General features: G+C 44.0%; 1 protein-coding gene across 2 annotated transcripts in view; it reads right to left on the bottom strand.

Annotated features, from left to right (window-relative positions):
- The window catches only part of DENND2D (DENN domain containing 2D), a 796,377-nt gene that overhangs the window by 408,932 nt on the left and 363,044 nt on the right, over positions 1–24,401 (bottom strand). For both annotated transcript variants that reach the window (XM_078644124.1, XM_078644126.1), the window contains exon 6: positions 17,291–17,431. In XM_078644124.1, coding sequence (XP_078500250.1) covers positions 17,291–17,431 — 141 coding nt within the window. The remainder of the gene's footprint in view (positions 1–17,290; positions 17,432–24,401) is intronic.

The raw sequence follows: 24,401 nt of genomic DNA, 5'->3' as shown, positions 1-24,401 counted from the left end.
ATCCTAGTACAATACCACCAACCTAACCCTGACATGAAAGGTTATTCGAAGACCCTTCGCACGCTCCATGCAAGTTAATATCTTGACACAGGAGTGTACCGCTTAGTGATTTTTTACAATTGTTACCACTAAGGAATACCTCTTTTTTCCCTTCACTATAACATTTGTGTGTATAAGGTAATTTCCATGTTGACTTGCTGTATCCTTTACCCAACTTTTCATACAGGCCTGCTGGTATATATTTTTGGCAATACTTAAACTGGAAAGTTGTTATCGGAATTGTAATTGTTCCGTGTATTATCCATTCAATGACAGGTCTCTCTGACATTGTCAATGGTAATCTCTCAAGTTTTTCAATGCTCAGAATCGTATAGTCTGCTCCTTTTTGTGCCAAACTGATTTGTTTATCAGTAAGGTTAAAGATAGAGAATAGTGACGTTATGTTGATTAAACGCCATGGCACGTAGCCTGAACGCAGGTTTTGCAACGTCCAGCCAAGCTGTACAATAGAATGTAATTGGGACTGACCATGTTGTAACATTAGTAAGTCCTGCTCTATTATATCAATAGCAGATGATACAATGCTGTCCAGTGAATATATTCTGGAGGACAGAGTTGTTAACCCATTGTCCACTACAGAAAGTGATTTTTCCAAATTTATACGACCAATTTCTCATATTTTTTCTGCTGTTTCAATTTGTGTTACTTTCCAAGCTTCGTTGTAAGCAGCGTATATACCGGCGTATATGAAACGTTTTTGACGCTGTTTGCGTGGCCCCAATATGAAATCACGCAAGTCAGCACCATCTTTAAGTAAAGTAAAGTGTTGCTTAATTTCAGCCAGTGTGGATTTCTGTAGCAATTCGAGGCATAGTTTCCCTACACTGTATGTTGTAACTATCCCTGGATGTTGTCTCTGGGAATATCTTGGGTCTGGCCTGGTCTGTTTAAACCCCTGTGTTTTGTTCAGGAATCTATCTTGACAGTTATTTGTGTCTGTGGGCCAGATCAACCATTTTTTCAAATCAGGATTTGTTCTGTTTTGGTGAAAATATGGGATACGTCTATCTCTACATCTGTAGTGCTATTACTATCAGGTATGGGCTTCGGAATAGACAGTTTGTTTAAGTCTTTTATCTTGGCTAAACCAAGACAGGTTGTTTGCTGAATGGTGTCATTCAGGAATAGTATCTGTTCTGGGATCATGCAGGCTCTAAATAATGCTTCTAGACCTTGTACCTGCCAATCTTTTGAACCCCAGATGGTTTTTGTTACAATGTTGTTTTTCCAAAATTCAAAACCAAATGTAGTAATTTTTTCATAAAATGTTCCAGAATAAATCAATTTAGTATTTGTCAACATTGTTTTCATTCCTGTCTTATATAACATTTTAAAATAAAACGTTTCTGCATCACTTGTGTTAAACTCTGAGAACTATGGGAATTTCTCATAAAATGTTTTCGAGCTGCCTTTAGGCGGTGTTGCACAATGTTCCCATTGGTTATAATTAAAAACATTTCTAGGTTGAGCAGATTTATGCAAATAGTGATGATCATAATGATTATAACAGTACATTTCTTCATAATTTGATGAACCCTGCAAGTAATCATGTTCTGTGAATTTAGCTGACATTACTAAATCTGACATCATATTATTAATATTTTCAAAGTCCCAATCATCAGAGAAAGTACTTGGTGTCACAAAGTCACTTAAGGAAACCTTAAATTGATGTGGATATTTCAAGAGCTCAATCGGACCATAGATTTCATAATCCGTTTTGTCCCATGCTACCCCACCGGGTATTGGATTGGCTGTGATGTTCACTGGTGACAGTTCTCTTTTCTTGAGATGAGAGGATGTGTGAGGCTTTAGGACCAAGTTGATGTTCTGACTTGCTGTGTCCATTGTACTATATTTTCCTTCAATACATTTTCTCAAACATAGAACCATGATGAGCCAAAGCAGGAGGAAAAGTACACCTAACACAATCCAAAAATTCAATCCATGGTGAAATCAGATAAGTTTCTTTTAGTTGGTGAAAAAGTTCAGTCAATTTGTCTTTGAAACGTTTTGTTGCTGGCGTTTCTTCATGCTCGCTTGGATCTTCAGAAAAGTCATCGAAATTGATGAAGTAGCCAGATGCAGTTCTGTCAATTGTTGGAATTGCTTCCGGATTTTCATTTGCTTTTGGATTTTTCTTTGTTTCATTAGCATAGTCTGAGGCTACATCGTTGTAGACAGGTGTTTCTTGACGAACTGTTGCAATTTGGGTTTCAAGAGGCACAAGTTCCATGGCTTTGTTGCATAGTCCTTTTTTATTCACTGCAGGTTTATCAAATGTGATTAGTCATTTAGTTTGAACTTCTTGGATTGTAGCAAGATTTGGTCTTCTGCTATTTCTTGGGAGTCCACTGGGACTACTACTTATTATTGGCCACATGATTGTGGTTTTACCAGGTCGATGGATACAACTCGGTTCTCCTTTTTACCAGCAAGGGGCGGTAGTACAACTGATCTTGTTCCGCTGACAGCTAAGACAGGTACTGCTTTTCTGTAAGAAGGCCCAAATTCCTTCTTCACCACAATTTTCTCTCTGACTAGATCCCCAATCTTTGGAATCCAGACAGGTCTTGCTGGACAGGTGGTTTCTCTTCAGTGGCTGTTGGCTTTAACTTTATATTACTCAGAGTTCTTCTTGTTTTATTTAAGTCCTGTAAAACAGCCAAACCATCTTTGATATCAAAGGCTTTTTCTTCTACCACTGAAGTCTGACAATCTAGATCCTGGATGTGCATTCTAGTGCCGAACAATAGTTTGTAAGGAGTGAAACCTTTCAGAGAATTTCTTGGCAGAATGTTAAGACTACGTTGGACCCTTGTTAAATGTTTGACCCACCCATCACCCGAACCTAATACCCTCGCCGTTATAGATTGCTTTATGTCACGGGTTTTTCTTTCCACTACCTCATTTCCCTCAGGATGGAAGGGAGAAGAGTACCGCAATGCAATGCCCATGCTGGTCATGGCCTCTTTGTAAGCTCGAGAGCTAAACGCAGGATCCTGGTCAGAATGTAGCATGCCAATTGCGTATGTGCTGATAAAGACTCGCAAATCTTTTATAACAGTTCTGGCGTCAGCCGAGCGCTGGGGCCACATCCAAATGAATCTCGTACAGGAATCCACTGCGACCATGATGTATTTATAATTGCCATCCCTTTGTAAAAGACCACAGTGGTCCAGGTAAACACATGCTACTGGTTTATCTGAGATTAGAAGGGGCGTCTGTGCTGGTCGTTTCACTGTTGATACTTTCATTCTTTGGCAAATTTCACATTCCAGAACATAGTTCCTAGTTTGTTTTCTCATGCGCGGCCACCAATATCTCTGTTTTAATAATGATATTAGTCCTAACCTGTGTTCCATGTTTGGAATTGACCTATCCCCCACTCCAGGGAGTCGAGGAAAAGGAACATTATTTGCATCAGTTATGTATGAGTACTTTACTGGAAAGCCTTTCGGGAGCGTTTTTCTATCATCTTTTACTGAAGCACTGACAGCTTGCATTATTTCGCTGTCTATTTTTGTTTTTGACCGGGTGATAGCAGCTACGGAAGCCGTTTGCACAGCTGCCTTCGCGGCCTCATCAGCCAATGAATTACCCGCAACGTGAACGCCATCACGTTGATGACTCAGTGTATGTATCACGTGAGTCTTTTATAGTTCTTTCTGTAAAGGAACTACTTGTTCCCAAAGCGTTTTATGCTTGATTGTGCCACCTTTTGCATCTTTGAAGCGGTTTTGAACCCAGTTCTGCAAGTATTCATTATAAGACTGAGCGCAGTAATATGAATCGCACACTATTAGTGTGGGGAATTCGCGATCGGTATTTTCAAGCGCCATCTTAAATGCTAGTAGTTCAGCTCGCTGAGCTGTACAATCTCCTAGAGATGGGGTTTTAGTGACCAGTGGTCTAAATTTTCCTTCGTGCCAACGACCCTTAACAATCGCGCATGCAGCACTGTAAGCTTGTTTACCCCCAACTGCGGGTTGTGCTGATCCGTCTCTATATATTATACAGCCGTAATGTTCCAGAGGCAGGATTTCGGTCGGCAGAGGACATTCATATTGGATGAATTCTTAGGTTTTTAAATTTGGATCAAATTTGTATATTACGTCTGTTGCAGCAAGAGAATTAACCCATTGTATCCATCTCAGATGTAGTGCTTTAGCATTTGGAATGCTTGCTTTTGTTACTGCTTCTAGGGCAGGTAATGGTGTAACGATTATTATTCGTTTACCTTGTGCTAGGGCTCTTTCTTTTGCTACAGCAGTTTGAACCGCAGTTAGAATTTTTTCAGTAGAACTGAATTTCATTTCAGCTTGTGTGTACAAATGTGATTTGTGAGCTATTGGTACCGTTTCTCCCTCATTAGAGGCCAGGTACGTGAATCCGCATCTTCCTGGGATGACTCGGATTACAAGGTTGCGCATGTTTGTAATGATCTTAAAATTTCTGTGTGTTTCTGAGTCCAATTAATTGGTTTGAAATCAGGTTTTATTAATTCATAGAGAGGTTTAACCCTCTCTGCATAATTTAGGATGGATGTTCTTCCGAAATTCAGGAATCCTAGTATTGATTGTAAATTCTTCAGCGTTTTTGGAGCTTGGAGTATAGCACATTTCCCTAAGAAATTGTCTGCTAGGCTTTTACCTTCACTTGATAATTCACATCCTAAAAATAGGACAGTTAGATGGGCAATTTGTGACTTCTTAAAGTTGAATTAATACCCTTCAGCTGCGAACCCAAGTATTATGGTGTTCACTCTTTTCAAGTGAGTCTCCAGGTCATCATCTGTGAGATAGATGTCATCGACATAAGATAATGTCTCATCATCATATATTTGTAGTAACTTGGTTACTCTTGCTGAGAATAATCCTGGGCTATTCTTGAACCCCTGTGGGAGTCGACAGAATTGTTTTTGCGACCCCATTGTTGAGAAAGCGGTCAAATATCTGCTTTTAGGTGCAATGTTTTGACAAAAGAAACCATTTGAGATATCTAATGTTGTTTTATATTTTTTGCGCACAATGTTATTCATTAGTGCTGCACTGTGTGAGTTTTGTACTGCAAATGTTTTGCAGCAGGAGTTTAGGTGTCTGTAGTCCAAAACTAGACGATATGAATCGTCTGGCTTGGAGACAGGAAACAAAGGATTGTTCATCTGTGAGGTGCATGTTTCAATCACCCCCTGATATTCAAGTTGATCTAAGATCTCCCTGACTTGCTTTTTAGCTACTTGTTTAACTGGGTACTGCCTTTGTGCAGTCGGTTGATTTTTTAACTGGATTTTGTGAGGAAGGGAATCCTCATCCCATCCTACATGATTTTTATATAATGCAGGAGCTTGGGCTACTGCCCATTTTCTTGCAAATGTATATTTTTTATGAATTGGAATGTGATTTGAGAAGGCAGGCATAATCATTTCTTCGCCATGAGGGCACTCCCTGACAAACTCTGGTGGCCAGTCTTTCTCAGCTAACAGGATGTCATAGCCTTTCAAAAGGTTTTCCCAAAAGAGACCCCTTATTTTCCTAGTCTTGTCCCCCTCTATACGTAATGTTATTTCATATAATTTATGGGGTTTGCTAACTCTGGTGTCTGCAGTTTCCACTTGAATGTATTCATTCGTGTCCACCGTCTCCAGAAGATTCATCAAGATCTTGCGAGCTATGGTTACTTCTGCTGCGCTGTCTAGCATTGTCTGGGCCCATTCTCCTTTTTTCAGCTGTGTCCTCAGAATCCTCGGCATGTTTTATTTTAATACTAGCTACCTTCTTTTTTGTAAATTGTAATTTTTTACTTTGATGAGCAGGTTCCTTGTCTTTGGACTTGACGTGCTCTTCCTTGTGTTCTGACCGTCCTCTTCTTTCCGATTTCTGAGAGGAAGTCTGAAAAGATCGAGAGGGACGTGTATCAATATCTTGATATCTGTCAGGTTTTCTTAATTTATCCCTATCTCTAAGGTTGTATCTTTTCTCAGAGGGCTCCCTCTGGGGAGACATGCCACCTCGTTCTGGAGATCTATCTCTCCGTTGAAGAGACCTTCCTCTGGACTGGAATCGTTTTTCTCTGGGAGTGGATTGTTTATTTCCATCCCAACTCTTTTTTGGAGTGTTTAGATTATTTTTAATAAATGTTTTTTCAGGATTTTCAAGTAGTTGGGTTTTACTGGTTTCCCACCCAAACTAGCTCTACCTAGTTCTTCATAGGATTTTTCTATGATTCTGGCAAGTTCAAAAGGTTGTTCTACTATATCTGTTTCTTTCAATTTCTGGAGGTATTTTATATCGTCCATTGCCAATTGAACTAATTCTCTATATGCCTTTGTTAATTCTTTTATTTTAACTAAAAGTTCTTCACTTGACATCTTCTCAATGTCAGGATGTGCTGTGTAGCTGGCTAGAACCGGCCATGTGGCTCCTGGTCTACCTAGTGGACCTAGCCTGGTGATGTGATTTTGATGTTTTAGGGCGCCATTAAACCAGAGCAGGTGCTCTTGGTAAGTTAGTGGGATTTCAACGTCCTCGAAAGGAGCGTATTCATCCGGAGGTTCCTCGATTTTGTAATAGTGGAAGTCTTGTGTCACAGCGTGTGCTGCTGGAAAATGTATCCATGAATAGAATACCTCTGTCTGCCGATATTCATGGGTCTCTACCACGAATATGACTGTACCACCTCTCGGTGATAGTCCATTTTCTATAAGTTTAAGAGTTATAGTTCTTCTTACATTTACCGGAATGATTATAGCATTCGGGTCTTCATCTTGGAGACTTGTGTCATCCGCTATAAGTTGAGCTGCTAAAGCATCTCTTTCTTCGTCACCTTCTGGCATTTTACTGACAGAAAGTTTTTTGTTGCAGATCAAGTATCAAGGAAACAAAGATTAGGTGCACAATATTTTGGAACACTGTATCCTTCAACGTTGACTAAACCAAAAACTAATACATAGGAATCTCTTCCTACTAAGTTCCGGCGGATATTAACCTTTTACCCACTCCAGACGTCTTTTGGAGTATTTACGGGAAAAGGGGTCTGTGTGAAAAAGCACGACTGAGTTACTCTAGCATCTTGCGTTAGATTATCACCTTACCAAACGTTGGGGGCCATGTAGTGTAGTTCCTATATTCCCAATAGGTTCCGCGCATTGGAATAATATAAACAGCAGTGTAGACGTAGGACTGAGGTCATCTAGGTCTCTACTGACTATATTAGACTTAATAGTTTTGCCAGCTAGCTCAGAGGTCACTAGAAACTTTCTCGAATGATCACAAGAGAGTTAACTCTCCTGATTTAGACAAGAAGGGATTAGCTTCTGAAAACCACATAAACATGACAACTTTGCTCCCTCAGAATAAAGAGTGTATCTCTAGAGTCGTGTGAAAACAATAGACAACTATTTCACTTAGTCAATCGTGCATACTTAGTTTCACCAGAGTGCATAGAAATAGAGAGACGGGCGTTTTCAATAAAAGGTGTTATTAATTGAGCAGTCTTCTTTCTCATGCAAGAGAAGTGAGTTGCCAACATTGCAATACTTATCATGAAGTAAAGTGCGTACAGTAAAAGGAGTATTATGAAATAATACTGTAAAAGCATTGATATGGTTTCTTAGCCATATGATACTTTAAAATGGATCAAATATATACATACATAAAAACATTGACTAACGTACTCAACTGGTGCTTCTAAGATACACCTACCCCGGTATACCTGACCTAAGCCTAATACGTGGGAAGGAGTGAGTAAGTTGCAGTTTAAGTTAAGTTGGTTTTTGCCAAGAATCTGGATCAAGAAATCTCTTAAGGGTTTAGTCAGCTCCGTACCTTGGTTCTAGAATGTAGGAGGTCTTGTATCTCTTCTCTCAGGACTCGATCTCCCAGCAACCCGCAGGGGTGACTGGAAACACTGGAGCTGGATTTCTCAGCAAGAAAAAAGACAGCGTCTCTCTCAGTGCGTCAAGGGAGGGTCGGCTTCCTTCGGCTCTCGCATCAGCTGGGCGTTGGGCAAGTAGATAGCCGCTCTGCTCCAAACCACCGTGTGTTTTCTTAAGGCAACGTTGGTATATTTATACCTGAAAGGTGCTGGGTTTGACATAAGGTTGGACATAAGACGTCACTAAGAACTAACAGTTCTTTCTGGACTCCAGGAGTTCTTGTGCAAATCAAAACAAAAGCAGGGGGAATTCCCGGGCTGCTGGAGGCTTGGTTTGTTTAAAGAACATGTTGTGCTTTCTAAGAGTCTATGGGAGTAGCCTTGCCGTATTTGGACTGCATGGGCTATTACTAAATATGGATACGATTCTTATGCCTTTATATGGATACTATTTAATATAACCACGTAAGGGCATAAATCGGGAATATCGAATTAGGGTCCTAGATAGAAACACAACAATTCGTGTGCACTTCTAAGCACGCTATATTTCACTTACACTTGTTTTTTCATTTTCAGAACAGCCCTTTAATTGGACCTCGTCCTCACGCTATGATCTTCATTCATTTCGAGCACGATCTTTAAGCAAACTAACAAAGTCTCTTACTGTTGTTTCACTTATAGGGTGTATTGTCGACATAAGCTTTTGTTTTGCAGATCTCATGGTTTGCATGACTCCTATATCCGCTCATTGATGGGGCGCATACTTCCTTGAAACATCACAATGCGCGTCGTTACATTTTTGTTGTCTTTCGGTCATGGTTTTGCATCCCCTGAACCACTCATTTTCCTTTAATTACCTACAGAGCATGTCCCCTGATGAAGGTCTATGGTAGACTGAAATGCATTGGGACTACTAAAGATTTGTGAACAACTGCTGATTGTGTTCATACCATTTCAATTGGAATATCATGATATGAAGATGCAATATCAGAAAACTGTATATCAATAGACTGCTCAGTTTTTAATTTCACCAAAGACTCAGGATTTTCACATTTAATACTTGCTTAAACTACTACCCCTTTGTGGGATTTCAGCTGTGCGCAGGGGGACGTCCCCATATCAGGTGACGCAACAGCATTTGATTTTGAAGACACTCCATTTTCAGAGAGTAAAACCCCAGCAGCACGCAGCAAACTTACAAACTTGAACAAAAGGTAGTGCGTGCCCCAAACCCACTTTGTTTCTAATTGAATGAATGCACAACTGGTGCATGGATGTTACAATGAGTGCAGCAGTGGTGCCTGAGTAAATCTATGAGTGCATAAGTAGTGCCTGAGTGATTGGATGAGTGCAAACGTAATGATTGGGTGATTGCATGTGTGCACGGGTAGTGTGTGGCTGAACGGATAAGTGCAAATGTAGTGCCTGAGTAAATGGAAGAGTGAAACAGTAGTGCTTGAGTGAATGGATGAGTGCATGGATAATGGCTGGGAAAATGGATGAGCGCATGCGTACTACCCGAGTGAACAGATGAGTGCAAGGGTAGTGCCTGAGTGATTGAATGTGTCCACGGACAGTGGCTAGGTGAATGGATAAGTGCATGGGTAGTGCCTGAGTGAATAGGTGAGTGCATTGGTACTGGCTGAGTGATTCAGAGTGTGCATGGTTAGTGCATGGGTGAATGTATGAGTGCATCGATGAGTGCAAGTGCAGTGCCTGTGTCATTAGACAACTGTTTTGATAGTGCCAGAGTGAATGTATGAACACATGCATAGTGCCTGAGTGAATTGAGAAGTGGAAGGGAAGTGCTTGGGTGATTGGAAATGTGCATGCATAGTGCCTGGGTGAATGGATGAGGGCATGGGTAGTGCCTGGATCATTTTATGAGTGTATGGGTAGTGCCTGGGTGACTAGATGAGTGCATAAGTTGTGCGCGAGTGAGCGGATCGGTGCAACTGTAGTACCAGAGTGAATGAATGATAGGAAGGATAACGTCTGAGTGATTGGATGGATGCAATGTAGTGCCTCTGTGATTGCATTAGTGCAGGGTAGTCCCTGGGTGATTAGGTGAGTGCATAGATAGTGCATGGGTGATTGGATGAGTGTGTGGGTTCTGCCTGAGTGAATAGATGAGTGCATGGGTACTGGCTGAGTGATTGTATATGTGCATGGTTAGTGCATGAGTGAATGGATGAGTGGAAGGGTACTGCCTGGGTGATTGGATGTGTGCATGCGTAGTGCCTGGGTGAATGGATCAGTGCATGGATAATGCCAGAGTAAATGAAAGAGTGCATTGGTAGTGCCTGGATCATTTGATGAGTGTATGGGTAGTGCCTGAGTAAATGGATGAGCGCATGCATACTCCCTGAGTGAACAGATGAGTGCAACGTTAGTGCGTCGGTCATTGAAGAGTGTATGAGTAGTGCCTGGTTGATTGGATGGGTGCATCAGTACTGCTTGGGTGATTGGATGAGTGCATGAGTAATGACTGGGTGAGTGTATGGGTAATGCCTCAGTAAATGAATGAGTGCAAGGGTAGTGCCTGGATGATTGTATGAGTGCATGAATTGTGCCTGGGTGATTGGATGAGTGCATGAATAGTGCCTAGGTGATTGGGAGAGAGCACAGATAGTGCCTGAGAGAATGGATGAGTGCATGGGTACTGCTTGGGTGATTGGATGAGTGCATGAGTAGTGCCTCAGTGAATGGATGAGCATATGTGTAGTGCCTCAGTGAATGGATGAGTGCAAGGGTAGTGACTGGGTGATTAGATATGTGCATGGGCAGTGTCTGGGTGAATGGATGAGCGCAAAGATAGTGCCTGGGTGATTGGATATGTGTACAGTTAGCGGTACAAAAGGGGGTGGTGATGGACGGAGCATCTGAATCAATCAAACACTCACACCCAGTCAAAAGATCTGGGTTTAATCCATCACCGTTCTTTAGCCCACTCTGCCACCCCAGTTCAGACATGGCTATATGCAAATCAGTCTGACCCTGTGCCTCATGGGAACAGTCCAGCCCGAACTGCCAAGCCATGCCTTCCCTGGACCGGAAACAAGCTTCCGAGGACCGGTTTCTGGCATTCCAGCCGTCTTCAGCCCGGCTTGCTTGAATCCAGTGGCAAAGTGAGCAAGGGACTCACGTCTGAGCATACCCTGCCACACTTATGGCGGCCAAAAGCGGTACAAAAGGGGGTGGTGATGGACGGAGCATCTGAATCAATCAAACACTCACACCCAGTCAAAAGATCTGGGTTTAATCCATCACCGTTCTTTAGCCCACTCTGCCACCCCAGTTCAGACATGGCTATATGCAAATCAGTCTGACCCTGTGCCTCATGGGAACAGTCCAGCACGAACTGCCAAGCCATGCCTTCCCTGGACCGGAAACAAGCTTCCGAGGACCGGTTTCTGGCATTCCAGCCGTCTTCAGCCCGGCTTGCTTGAATCCAGTGGCAAAGTGAGCAAGGGACTCACGTCTGAGCATACCCTGCCTCACTTATGTTCGCCCTAAGTGTGGCAGGGTATGCTCAGACGTGAGTCCCTTGTTCACTTGGCCACTGGATTCAAGATAGCCTGGTTGATGAGGATTATGTATCCGAAACCGGTCCCAGGATGCTTGTTTCCGGTCCAGGGAAGACATGGCTTGGCAGTTCGGGCTGGACTGTTCCCATGAGGCACAGGATCAGACTGATTTGCATATAGCCTTGTCTGAACTGGGGTGGCTGAGTGAACTAAAGAATGGTGATGGATTAAACCCAGATCAGTTGACTGGGGGTGAGTATTTGATTTATTCAAACGCTCCGTCCATCATTCCCTTTTGTATCGCTTTGTTCGCCCTAAGTGTGGCAGGGTATGCTCAGACGTGAGTCCCTTGTTCACTTGGCCACTGGATTCAAGATAGCCTGGCTGATGAGGATTATGAATCCGAAACCGGTCCCAGGATGCTTGTTTCCGGTCCAGGGAAGACATGGCTTGGCAGTTCGGGCTGGACTGTTCCCATGAGGCACAGGATCAGACTGATTTGCATATAGCCTTGTCTGAACTGGGGTGGCTGAGTGAACTAAAGAATGGTGATGGATTAAACCCAGATCAGTTGACTGGGGGTGAGTATTTGATGTATTCAAACGCTCCGTCCATCATTCCCTTTTGTATCGCTTTGTTCGCCCTAAGTGTGGCAGGGTATGCTCAGACGTGAGTCCCTTGTTCACTTGGCCACTGGATTCAAGATAGCCTGGCTGATGAGGATTATGAATCCGAAACCGGTCCCAGGATGCTTGTTTCCGGTCCAGGGAAGACATGGCTTGGCAGTTCGGGCTGGACTGTTCCCATGAGGCACAGGATCAGACTGATTTGCATATAGCCTTGTCTGAACTGGGGTGGCTGAGTGAACTAAAGAATGGTGATGGATTAAACCCAGATCAGTTGACTGGGGGTGAGTATTTGATGTATTCAAACGCTCCGTCCATCATTCCCTTTTGTATCGCTTTGTTCGCCCTAAGTGTGGCAGGGTATGCTCAGACGTGAGTCCCTTGTTCACTTGGCCACTGGATTCAAGATGGCCTGGCTGATGAGGATTATGAATCCGAAACCGGTCCCAGGATGCTTGTTTCCGGTCCAGGGAAGACATGGCTTGGCAGTTCGGGCTGGACTGTTCCCATGAGGCACAGGATCAGACTGATATGCATATAGCCTTGTCTGAACTGGGGTGGCTGAGTGAACTAAAGAATGGTGATGGATTAAACCCAGATCAGTTGACTGGGGGTGAGTATTTGATTTATTCAAACGCTCCGTCCATCATTCCCTTTTGTATCGCTTTGTTCGCCCTAAGTGTGGCAGGGTATGCTCAGATGTGAGTCCCTTGTTCACTTGGCCACTGGATTCAAGATAGCCTGGCTGATGAGGATTATGAATCCGAAACCGGTCCCAGGATGCTTGTTTCCGGTCCAGGGAAGACATGGCTTGGCAGTTCGGGCTGGACTGTTCCCATGAGGCACAGGATCAGACTGATTTGCATATAGCCTTGTCTGAACTGGGGTGGCTGAGTGAACTAAAGAATGGTGATGGATTAAACCCAGATCAGTTGACTGGGGGTGAGTATTTGATTTATTCAAACGCTCCGTCCATCATTCCCTTTTGTATCGCTTTGTTCGCCCTAAGTGTGGCAGGGTATGCTCAGACGTGAGTCCCTTGTCCACTGGATTCAAGATAGCCTGGCTGATGAGGATTATGAATCCGAAACCGGTCCCAGGATGCTTGTTTCCGGTCCAGGGAAGACATGGCTTGGCAGTTCGGGCTGGACTGTTCCCATGAGGCACAGGATCAGACTGATTTGCATATAGCCTTGTCTGAACTGGGGTGGCTGAGTGAACTAAAGAATGGTGATGGATTAAACCCAGATCAGTTGACTGGGGGTGAGTATTTGATTTATTCAAACGCTCCGTCCATCATTCCCTTTTGTATCGCTTTGTTCGCCCTAAGTGTGGCAGGGTATGCTCAGACGCGAGTCCCCTGTTCACTTGGCCACTGGATTCAAGATAGCCTGGCTGATGAGGATTATGAATCCGAAACCGGTCCCAGGATGCTTGTTTCCGGTCCAGGGAAGACATGGCTTGGCAGTTCGGGCTGGACTGTTCCCATGAGGCACAGGATCAGACTGATTTGCATATAGCCTTGTCTGAACTGGGGTGGCTGAGTGAACTAAAGAATGGTGATGGATTAAACCCAGATCAGTTGACTGGGGGTGAGTATTTGATTTATTCAAACGCTCCGTCCATCATTCCCTTTTGTATCGCTATGTGTACAGTTAGTACATGGATGAACAGATGTGCATGTGTAGTGCATGAGTGATTGGATCAGTGCAGTAAATGAATTTGTGGAAGGGTAACACCTGAGTGATTGGATGAGTGCAAGTTAGTGCCTAGGTAACTGCATGAGTGCAAGGTTAGTGCCTGGGTGATTAGGTGAGTGCATCAATAGTGCCTGGGGGATTGGATGAGTGGATGAGTAGTACCTGGATTTATGGATGAGTGCATGGACAATGCCTGTGTGAATGAATGACTGTAAAGGTAGTGCCTGGATGAATGGATGAGTGAATGGGTAGCAGCTGAGTGAATTGAGGCATTTAGGGCACTGCCTGGGTGATTGGATACATGCATGGATAGCTGCTGGGTGAATAGATGAGCCCATGTGTAGTGCCTGGGTGAATAGGTGAGTAGAAGGATAGTGCCTGGTTGATTTGATATGTGCATGGTTAGTACCTGGGTGAATAGATGAGTGCATAGGTAGTGCACGAGTGAATGGATTAGTGCAACAGTAGTACTGGAGTAAATGAAGGAGAGAAAGGATAACGTCTGAGTGATTGGATGAGTGCAAGGTAGTGCCTCTGTAATTGCATTAGTGCAAGGGTAGTCCCTGGGTGATTGGGTGAATGTATAGATAGTGCCTGGGCCATTGGGTGAATGAATGCATAGTGACTGCATGATTGGGTGAATACATAGATAGTGCCTAGGTGATTGGATGAGTGCATGGGTAGTGCCTTGGTGAATGGATGAGGGTAGGGCCTGAGAAAATGGATGAGATCATGGATAATGGCTGGGTGAATGAATTGGGCATGGGTAGGGCCTAGGTGAATGGATGAGTGCATGTGGCGTACCTGAGTGAACGGATGAGTGCTAGGGTAGTTCCTGAGTGATTGGATGTGACAATGGTTAGTGCATGGGTAAATGCATGAGTGCATGAGTGAATGGATGAGTGCAAGTGCAGTGCCTGGGTCATTAGACAAGTGTTTGGATAGTGCCTGACTGAATGAACGCATGCATCCTACCTGAGTGAATGGATGAGTGGGAGGGTCCTGCCTGGGAGATTGGATGTGTACATGCGTAGTGCCTGGATGAATGGATGAGTGCACAGATAATGCCAGATTGAATGAATGAGTGCATGGGTAGTGCCTGGATCATTTGATGAGTGTATGGGTAGTGTGAGTGACTGGATGAGCGAATGCATACTGCCTGAATAAACAGATGAGTGCAACGGTAGTGCCAGGGTGATTTGAAGAATGTATGAGTAGTGCCTGGTTGATTGGATGAGCGCATCAGTACTGACTGTGGTATTGGATGAGTGCATGAGTAATGACTGGGTGAGTGATGAGTGCATGGGTAATGCCTTAGTGAATGAATAAGTGCAAGGGTAGTGCCTGCATCTTTAAGTAAATTCAAAAGTCCCACCATATATATAGCTATGTGCAACCACAAGAACCATATCTCACCATCTAATCGTACGCAAAGTGGGCATATAAGGGAAAAAAACATTAACAAACACTTCCCAATACATACCTAACAAGTATTACTTCTTTCTAATTTATATACAGGCAGACAACATGTTCTCATCTTTTAATTGTGACTACACTATTCCTGTGGTATATCTTTTCATAACACTGTGATACTCTTTTTTTTATCCAACTCCCATATACATCTTCTTTTCTTACGTAATATTTATAAAGAATTAAAAAGTTATGTACACACCAGTGAATTCAGTTTGTATATTATATTGGTGTTTTAGCTCTTTCTGGATAGTTTTGACACGGTTAGGTTTTCTGAAAACTAAGCACAAGAATAGTACACCACTCTCACACAAAGCAACCATAAAATGGCAACCTCTTCAACTTTGCCCTCCATGATCATGAGAAAGGGAGCAAATGAAATCATGTCTTTCATTTTAGACTACACTATCTCCTCTTGTGACAGGTTAGGATATGTTAACCCTTTCCCTCTCTTTCAAAAAGAGATTCCTATCTATGTCTGTTTGTGATGATCGCAGAGAAATTGCAAAAAAGCGGGAGTTCAAACCTATATCTAGTTTCTTTTTTTTTAATTTCAATACTACACGACAGTTTATTACATAGTCCTGAGTTGGAAATTAAATCTTGCCATTACTTACATTGTGTCATCACTCCAACTTTTAAAAAAAGGTTCTGTCTCTTTAACACCCTTCCCCTACTGCTTTTGACATAACGTTTCATGATAATTAGATCACTACCTATGGCATCAGACATAACTTTTCACTGAGACTCAATCAGGCCTCTAGCCTTTATCATTGGTTTGTTACTATAGAAAACATGGGCCTACTCTATTGAGAGTAAGCCTTCCCACAAGGCAACCACCCAGCATACAGTCATAAAATTACAAATATTTACAAAATGACAGCTGACAATACAAAATGTTTCCTAAGAGGACCTAATCAGGATCAGAGTGCAAATCTTCCATCACAAAGGTTTGGCACAGGGGGTAACCAACACTAGCACCCTTGCCTATTACGGAAATCTAAGAGATTGCATGTAACAAAATACCTCTCTGCAGGTTTTATTATAGAGTTATAACAATCTATTATTAAATGCCTATTACTGTTAATATATTCTTTTCACAACGAATTTAAACAGATCAGGCCGTTAGCCATTATGAAGGACTGCCACCATAACCAACAGTCATGATGTACTGAGCATAAGATTTCCCACAAGGCAAAAAGTGCAATACAATCATTTTCTTTTTATTGGAGGCACACAACTTCTGCCCAATCAAAAAATGTACTCAAGGTGGTAATCAACATGTGGACAGAGCGAAAGCCCTTCTCTCAATCGTACTTGTGAAATCTCTTTTTATGTTGATAATAAAAAGTATCTGCGTGCCTCAGACGGGAGAATTTATAAATAGCGCACGCTTCCTTCTGAAAATGTTCTACAACGTTTGTAGCATTACTGTTGTTATTCAAAGGGATGGCTCAAAGGCTGCTTATCTGCCATCATTTGAATGGGAGCCCTTGCTTTTTTTGCACATGCATCGAAGCTGCAGTATTCCCCGGTTTTGACGTGTAAGCAACACTTTTGGCAGCATCCCAGCAATACCTATGGCCGCTTGCCAGCGACGACTATGCATCTTGTGTAACCATACGCTATTGTGTCCAACAGCATGGTAGCAGAACAGGGCGACCTATAGGGTTGATAGAGCGAATGATAATGAGCAGCGAGCAAGTTGAAAGGTCATGCACGAGAAGGGAATGGGAGAAGAACTGTGTGTGGCAGGAAACACAAACAAGGTGAGTTAAGGCAAATGGTCTCGGAGTTGTTGCTACAGGATATCACACATAAAAACCACAGGTGAAGCTGTGCAAGCTGAAAGGCAAGGAGGGTCACAAGGGAGTGTAAACAAGAGTAGCAGGTTGATAAAACCCACACTCGATAAGCCACACAGGAAATGGTCACATCAGAACCGTAAAACTGAAACCGCCTGGATTCCTCTCAAGCAGATTAAGTAATCCGCAGAGGTAAACAATTTTACAGTTTTACAAAAAACAACACGAACCTCTGTTCCAGAGTCGGGGATGAAGCTTTTCACTGATACAGTCTTTCCGGGAGCAGGGAATTGTGTCTCCCTGAGGGCTTGCATGAATGGGTAAATTACTGCTGTAGCAATTTGGTGTCTCTTTTCAACCTCTTCAAGTATCTGGGAAAATAAAACAAAGCAATGCAATCACAATTTTCTAAAAAAAATTAGATATTTCCTGAGTTGGCTGTTTAAAAACGTTTGCATAATGAAACTATTTTCAGATGAGTCCTTTTTATACAAATACGTTCTAAAAACGTCATCAACTTAATATTCCTATTACCTTAGATTGTATGAAAGAATATATCATTCATAATCATTCAATGTTGGATATAAATACCAGTGATAATGGTGGCAGCGACAATGTAGTGCCTAAGGAAGGTAAACTGGTCCACATACACAAGAGCTGGTACTTAACTTTGTGCGGGGTGATGCCATTGATAAATGATCTGATGCCTATGAGGTGCCCTTAGAGATGCATAGAGTCCATGAGGACGATTGGGACTAGTCTATGGAAATGTATGCCCAATTCAGGGAGGAATACACTACCGGCTCTGGGAAAGGGAGACCAGAAGAAGTATGCCCTGTTGAAAGAAGCCCTTGTTGTGAAATATAGCTTTACCCCAGAAAAGTACAGGTTAACGTTTAGAGACATTCAGAAGCTGTCTAACCAGTTTTGGGTGGAGTAGAATATTTTCATGAAAGAGAACATGTTCAGTAATTGTTTTCCAGAGCTGTGGAAACACCCAGTGACTCCAGACTCATTGTACCGGAGAGTTTGCAAAGGAAGGGAGAGGGGGAATGGAGGGAGAGCATCATCTGAAGGTTAGACAGGGTGCCATCCAGAAAAAAACAGGAGGAGGGAAACAAAGAAAAACCAAGAGAGTTCTCAAAAGGTCCCCAAACGAGTTTATAGAGAAAGAATTCCCAGTCGAATCCTGAGCAGAGGAAAGGTAGTTTTAATGGTGGAGAAGCGTGGCTCAGTGGTTAGAGGCGGCAGACCCGGAAGCTGAGATCGGTTGTGAACCAGGGTTCGATTCCCCGCCTCGGCGGGTCTCGTGCTCAAAAATTCCACGGACTCGACAATTCTCGCTCCGGTGCCTACTTGACTCACGGGGTCACACTCTGCGACTCTGAGCAATAGCTTGCTTAATCTCCACTATGGCCCCTCGTGGCGGGATGCCTGGCTTTCACCTTGTGGATACCCTGCCGGGGTATCTCACAGGGGAATACCAGGACGGGTTCCCTAAGCAAGCGCCTTGATGCCTTCGGGTGATACGTGCGCTATATAAGTCGCAATACATTTACATACATACAATGGGGAAAAAGTCCTAGGGCTACTTAAAGCCCAAGTGCCATGAGTGCTACCAATATAAACATTTTAAATGGTGACTCATCTGTTAGCGCAGGTAGCAACCACCCCAATGGTGGGCCTACCCCAATAATGGCCAGTGCAGTGCTTGGGAAGGAGGTTGCCCCAGTCAGTTTTTGGGAGGAGTGCTAAGGCTAACCTTGCGTCCCTGGGTGACAAGGAGATGGTGCCAAAGGCTCATATGCCTGACAATATGAACATGTATAGAAAGTTGATCTCCATCAAAGGGCAGAGAGACTACTGTTAGGTTTCATATTCTGTCCTTAGAGACAGTAGTCCCTGATGTAGTCCACCGAGCTGTGAGAGCAGACAACCAGGTGAGCCACTATCCAGTGACACTAGTTCCCTTTGAACGGGGGGGGGTCTCATGTTCCTTGAATGTAACTGTGAATCTGGCCATGCCTGTGGACTGTCTTTTAGGAAATGACCTATAGCGCACCACTTGGAAAGAGGTGGAGCTCAGGTCTCACCTGGAAATGTTGGGATTGCCTAAGCGGGTGTGTCTGAACACACAGCCCACGGCCCAGGTGCCTGCCAAGAAGAAGAAGGGTAAAGGATGTGGGGAACATGCTCCAGACATTCCCATGGTGCAGGCGGAGGCTGATCCCGAGGGTGAGAGCCTCGGGCCCTAAAGGAGAAGACCTTGCTGCCCAAGGAGATCTACCTTAGTTAGCTATATGGTTAGCTATATGGTAAACTGAAGGGGGGCTGTATCAGGCAGAGAGGGAGAGGGAGAACCCTCCTCTTGAGGGCCTATGGCAGCAGCCCAAAACCCAAGCAACTGGCAACACCTCTGGTGATCACCTCACTTACTGGGGAATGGTCTCTTGTATGGAGAGCCTAAGGTCATTGGGCTTGGAACAACCTGGGTTTAGGTGGTCCCAAGAGCTACATGGCTCATGATATCTCCCGTTATTGGGCCCCAATGGGGATGCAATCAAATATATTCTGCAGATCCTGAGTAACCTGCCAGGCCAATGGAAAGTGTGGGGTAAGGTAAAAGAGCCCCTGCTTTCATTCCCTTTAGTGGAACACCCTTTGAAAGGATGGATATTGACATTGTTGGCCCTCTGAACCATAAGACTGCCTTAGGCAACAGATTCATCCAGGTCTTGGTGGACGGTGCCACAAGGTACCCTTAGACAAGGGCACTGATTGGGATATGTACCTAAGTGGGTTTTCCCAAAGAGGCTGCATCTCAACAGAGCACCAAGTTGTTGTTGGCCTACTCCAAGTCCATGTGGGGTGAGGGTACCCTACAAATTCTTCACACCATATCACCCTAGGCCAATGGGCTCGTTGAAAGGGTCAACAAGACGCTGAAAGGCATGATCATCGCCATACCAGAGCCCTTGAGGTGTAAGTGGGATGTCCTCTAGCCATGCCTTCTCTTTTCATGTCAGGAAGTGCCCTAGAAGGGAGTGGTGTTCAGTCCTTTTGAACCACTGCTTGGCCACCCCATACATGGACCTCACAGCCTTGTAAAGGAGGGAAGGGAGCAAGCTCCCAAGAAATCCCCTCAAGATGTAGTGAGCTACACGTTGCCCGCCCCCCGACTCAGATGAAGCGCTTCTGGAAAGAGGCAACAGCAAATCTTGAAGCCAGCCATAAAGTCATGAAACACTGATGTGGAGTGTCCCCCATGGACAAAAGGTGCGTATAATGATGCTTCTGGTGCCCTGGGCCTTGAAGATTGACTCCAAGACATCTGGGCACCCCTAAAGGATTTCACATGTGAACCGCCTCAAGCCTCATTTTGAGAGGTCAGAAGTCACTATGCTCTTAGGGACAGATGATGGAGGAGGGGACAAGACACCACAGAGCTACCGTGTTCCAAGGACCAAGATGGGTCATTGGAAGGAGTTGTCATCTCCCCTATACTGACCCCAGAGCAACAGAGGGACTGTTGCCATTTGTGGGGGCAGTTCATCTTTCTTCTCTCATTAACTCTCACTGATTGGTGTACCCATGACAGAATGGTGGACAACATGCCTGACGAATTAAATTTACAGGCTGTTTGACAAGGTGAGGGCCAGCACGAAGCATACGTTGTCTAAGATGTTGGATTTGAGTGACTGAACCCTTCTGTAGTCCCTGGTCCAGTTCATTGGAGCGGATACCCAAAGCAGCCCCACTAGGCACTGCCCCAGAATATAGGCCCTGTATGGATTACAGGGGCATCAACTCAGTCATCAAGACCGATGCTCACCCTATCCCCAGAACTAATTAGCTCATTAATCGATTGGAGGCTGCCAAATTCCTTAGGACTCGACTTAACATCAGGTTATTGTCAGATATCTCTGACTGAGGGGGGGCAATGAGATGTCAGCACTCTCCACCCCAGAGGTGCACTTTCACTTTAAAGTAATGCCCTTTGGATTAAGGAATAAACCTGCCACCTTACAGAGGTTGGTCAACCAGGCCCTGGCCAGGCTAGAAAACGCCTGCTGCCTACTTGAATGACATTGCTCTTTTCAGCTCTAGTTTGGACCACCACCTGCACCATCTCTGGGAAATGTTTCAGGCCCTGCAACGTGCAGGCCTGACTATCAAGCCCCGATCGGACAGGGTTTAGTTGTGTGTGTGGGCCACCAAGTCAGTGGAGCAAGTTGCAGCTGAGCAAGGTGCAGCAACTTCGACTCAAAATAAAATCATTATGGCTTGAGAACCCTCCAACATTCAAACTCAGGTGAGCACTTTCTTGGGCCTCACTGGTTACTACAGGGGCTATGGTAAGGAGTAAGACACCACTGTTGCCGCCCTAACTGAGCTGAGTTTCAAGAAACAGCCCAAGAAGGTGATCTGGAGCGAGGTGTGCTATAAGCATTTTGACAGTCTGAAGCAGGTCAAGAGCCCAGCACCAGTGCTCCAGGCACCGAATTATCCAAGGAATTTCTAATCTAGACAGATGCTTCAGAGCATGACATTGGGGCGGTCTTGTCACAGCTAAGGGAACGGAGGCAGACTGCAACTGCGAGGGAAGTATTTGCATTGGTCTAGGCATTGAAGAAGTTGAGACCATATTTGTTTGGAATCACTGCTGGATCATAAAGACCACAGACCCCCTCAGATGGGCCATGCAAATGCAGGGTGAGAATTCAAAACTGTTGAGATGGTACATACCCTACAGGGAATCGACTTTACGGTGGAACTTTGCCATGGGACTGACCACACCAATGCTGATGGTCTTTTGAATATAGCAACGAGAGCTCCCATGAGGGTTGGTAATTCTCCCTGTTTCTTTGGGAGAAATACATGCTGAAAAGGCCCATCTTCTGTTAAGTATTCCCTCAGATATTTGTCTTTGCCTCTGCTAGCCAGTTGCATAGTACTTTTGCTCTCCCTGGCAAAATTAGCACTCACATAATTGGCATGTTTAATTTACTTTTAGGACCCCAGTATATGCTACTATGGGAAACTTAGTTAATAGTTGGGGGGGGGCTGAAACACTAAACACGCAGCAACCACAATTCCTGCCAGGGTTAAATACAAGCAAACCTCAAATTAACATGTGCTTAAATCTCTAGTAGCTTGGCACAAAAGCAGTCAGGCTTAACTTAGAGGCAATGTCTAATGTATTTGTACAGTGCAAAAATAGTAATAACGTAAAAACACAACACAAGAAAAATACGACACCTTAGAAAAATAGAGTGAAATGTAATAAATTGTTTGGCACAAAAACAACAAAAATCTAATGAGCAGAACAGGAGATATGCAATTTTAAAGAGTTTTATAAAAAAAGAATTGGTGCTTAAAAGCACAAAGTGCCAACTGTGGTTATCTGGTTGCGCCGGAGTGGGACAAAGTCAAAGTTCAGGCAGAACGCAATAGAGTGTGGGCCGCTTACAAGGACCAAGGTAGGCCTGCTGAACAAAGTACCCTAAATCGTGGTTGCAGAGCATTGTGAGGTCCCGTGTTAAGGTTGCGTTGTGCAGTGGAAGTTACAAGGAGCTGCGGGGCAGCAATGCAAGGTCCTGTGCTGAGAAGCATCATGCAGCAGCAGTTACGAGGAGCTAAGGGGCTGCGATGGAAGTTCCTGCTTTCGAGAATACATTGCGCAGCAGCGATTCCGAGGAGCTGTGAGGTCCTATGTCAGGGATGAGTCATACAGCGGTGGTCCCGATTCAGAACAGCGGGCGATTAGACTTGTTGCTTTGGTTCTGTACAGACCACAGTTAGGCTGACAGAGAAGCTTCAGGCCCCCTGTCAAGAGTTTAGGACTATGGTGGCATTGCTCGGGCGGGCAGGACTCACAGCAGGCAGAGTCCAGCAGCACGATTCAGAGTGAACATCGTCTTTTCTATCTCTGAGGCTCTGATCAGGAGGCAAGCCAACTAGCCATTGGAGTCACCATGGTGGTACTGGTTTCAAGATGTAGGTCTAGTCCTTCTCAGTCAGGCAGCAGGGTAACAAAGCAGCACATCAGTCCTCCCGAGTCTACAACAGGTCCAGATGTGTACTGAAGAGTTGGGTGTGAGGGACCAAAAGTTATACCTGGTGCAAGCTTTGAAGTGGGAGAAGCTTCTGGAGTTTCCCCCTACAGAGGTGTCTGGAATTTTCTTCCTCTCTGCCCTGCCCCAGCTTGTCGGGGAGCACATTATACGAGTTTAAAAGCCACTGTGAGCATGCTTAGGCACAGCCCTTGTGATGTGCAGTGTAGTGTGATGTGCAGTGCCCCTCATCCTGAAAGAGATGGCCCATTCTGCCAACACCTATTCCACCTTTGTCTCACTGTCTGAGTAATACACAAAGGCCAACTGCCAGCTACACCTAGTTTTGAACCAGGATACAGTGCCATCTTCAGAATTGTGACTTACAATCCAACTTTACCATTAAATAGGGTTTTAAATTACAATTAAACACCAAATTTAACATTCCTACTTGCTCCAAATTAAAAGTGATCACTTATTAAATGTAGTAAGGCAGCACAATGTTATCCTATGGTAGAGGTGGGCCTTGCAGTAGTAAAACATCTTATTTAAAGGGTTTTCACTGTCAGGACACGTAAAAGTCAAAAGTATATTTCCAACCTTTAAAATATACTGTACCCTGCCCTATGGGCTGGTTAAGCACTACCCTAGGGGTGACTAAAATGTATTAACAAGGAAGGTTTAGGCCTGTCAAAAGGTTTATTTTCCCATGTTGAAATGGCAGTTTAAAACTACACATACAGGCTGGAATGGCAGGCTTGAGACATGTTTTAAGGTTCTACTTAAGTGAGTGGTACAATCAGTGTAGCAGGCACACTAGTAGCAAATAATTTACACCCCGGGGTACACTTGACTAGGGACTTACAAGTAAATTAAATTTGCCAACTGGGTGGAAGCCATGTTTTAGGGAGTGGGCAAAAGCACTTTAGCACTGGTAAAGTGCACAGAATCCAAAAAGCCAACAAAAAACAGGTTTAGAAAACAGGAGGGTGAGGTAAAACGTTTAGGAATTACCCAGCAAAGAGGGCCAAGTCCAATAGGTACTATATGTACTAAAGGCTTGTTAATTAACTGCAAAAAATTGGCTACAGCACTCATTTACCACCCCTTAAAGTAGCACTAAAAAACATGTATTAGACCTGCCACTGCAGTCTGTAGTACAGTTTTAAACTGCCATTTCTACCTGGCAAATGTAACCTTTTGCCAGGGCTAAACTTCCTCTTTAATACTTATAAGTCACCCCTCCGCTAGGTCCTAAATGCCCACAGGGCAAGGCACATCGTATTTG

Source organism: Lissotriton helveticus, chromosome 5_1 (genome assembly GCF_964261635.1).
Source record: "Lissotriton helveticus chromosome 5_1, aLisHel1.1, whole genome shotgun sequence".
In the NCBI taxonomy this organism is placed as follows: domain Eukaryota; kingdom Metazoa; phylum Chordata; class Amphibia; order Caudata; family Salamandridae; genus Lissotriton; species Lissotriton helveticus.
Note: the sequence above shows the minus strand (reverse complement) of the source record. Positions and strands in the feature narration are given on the sequence as shown.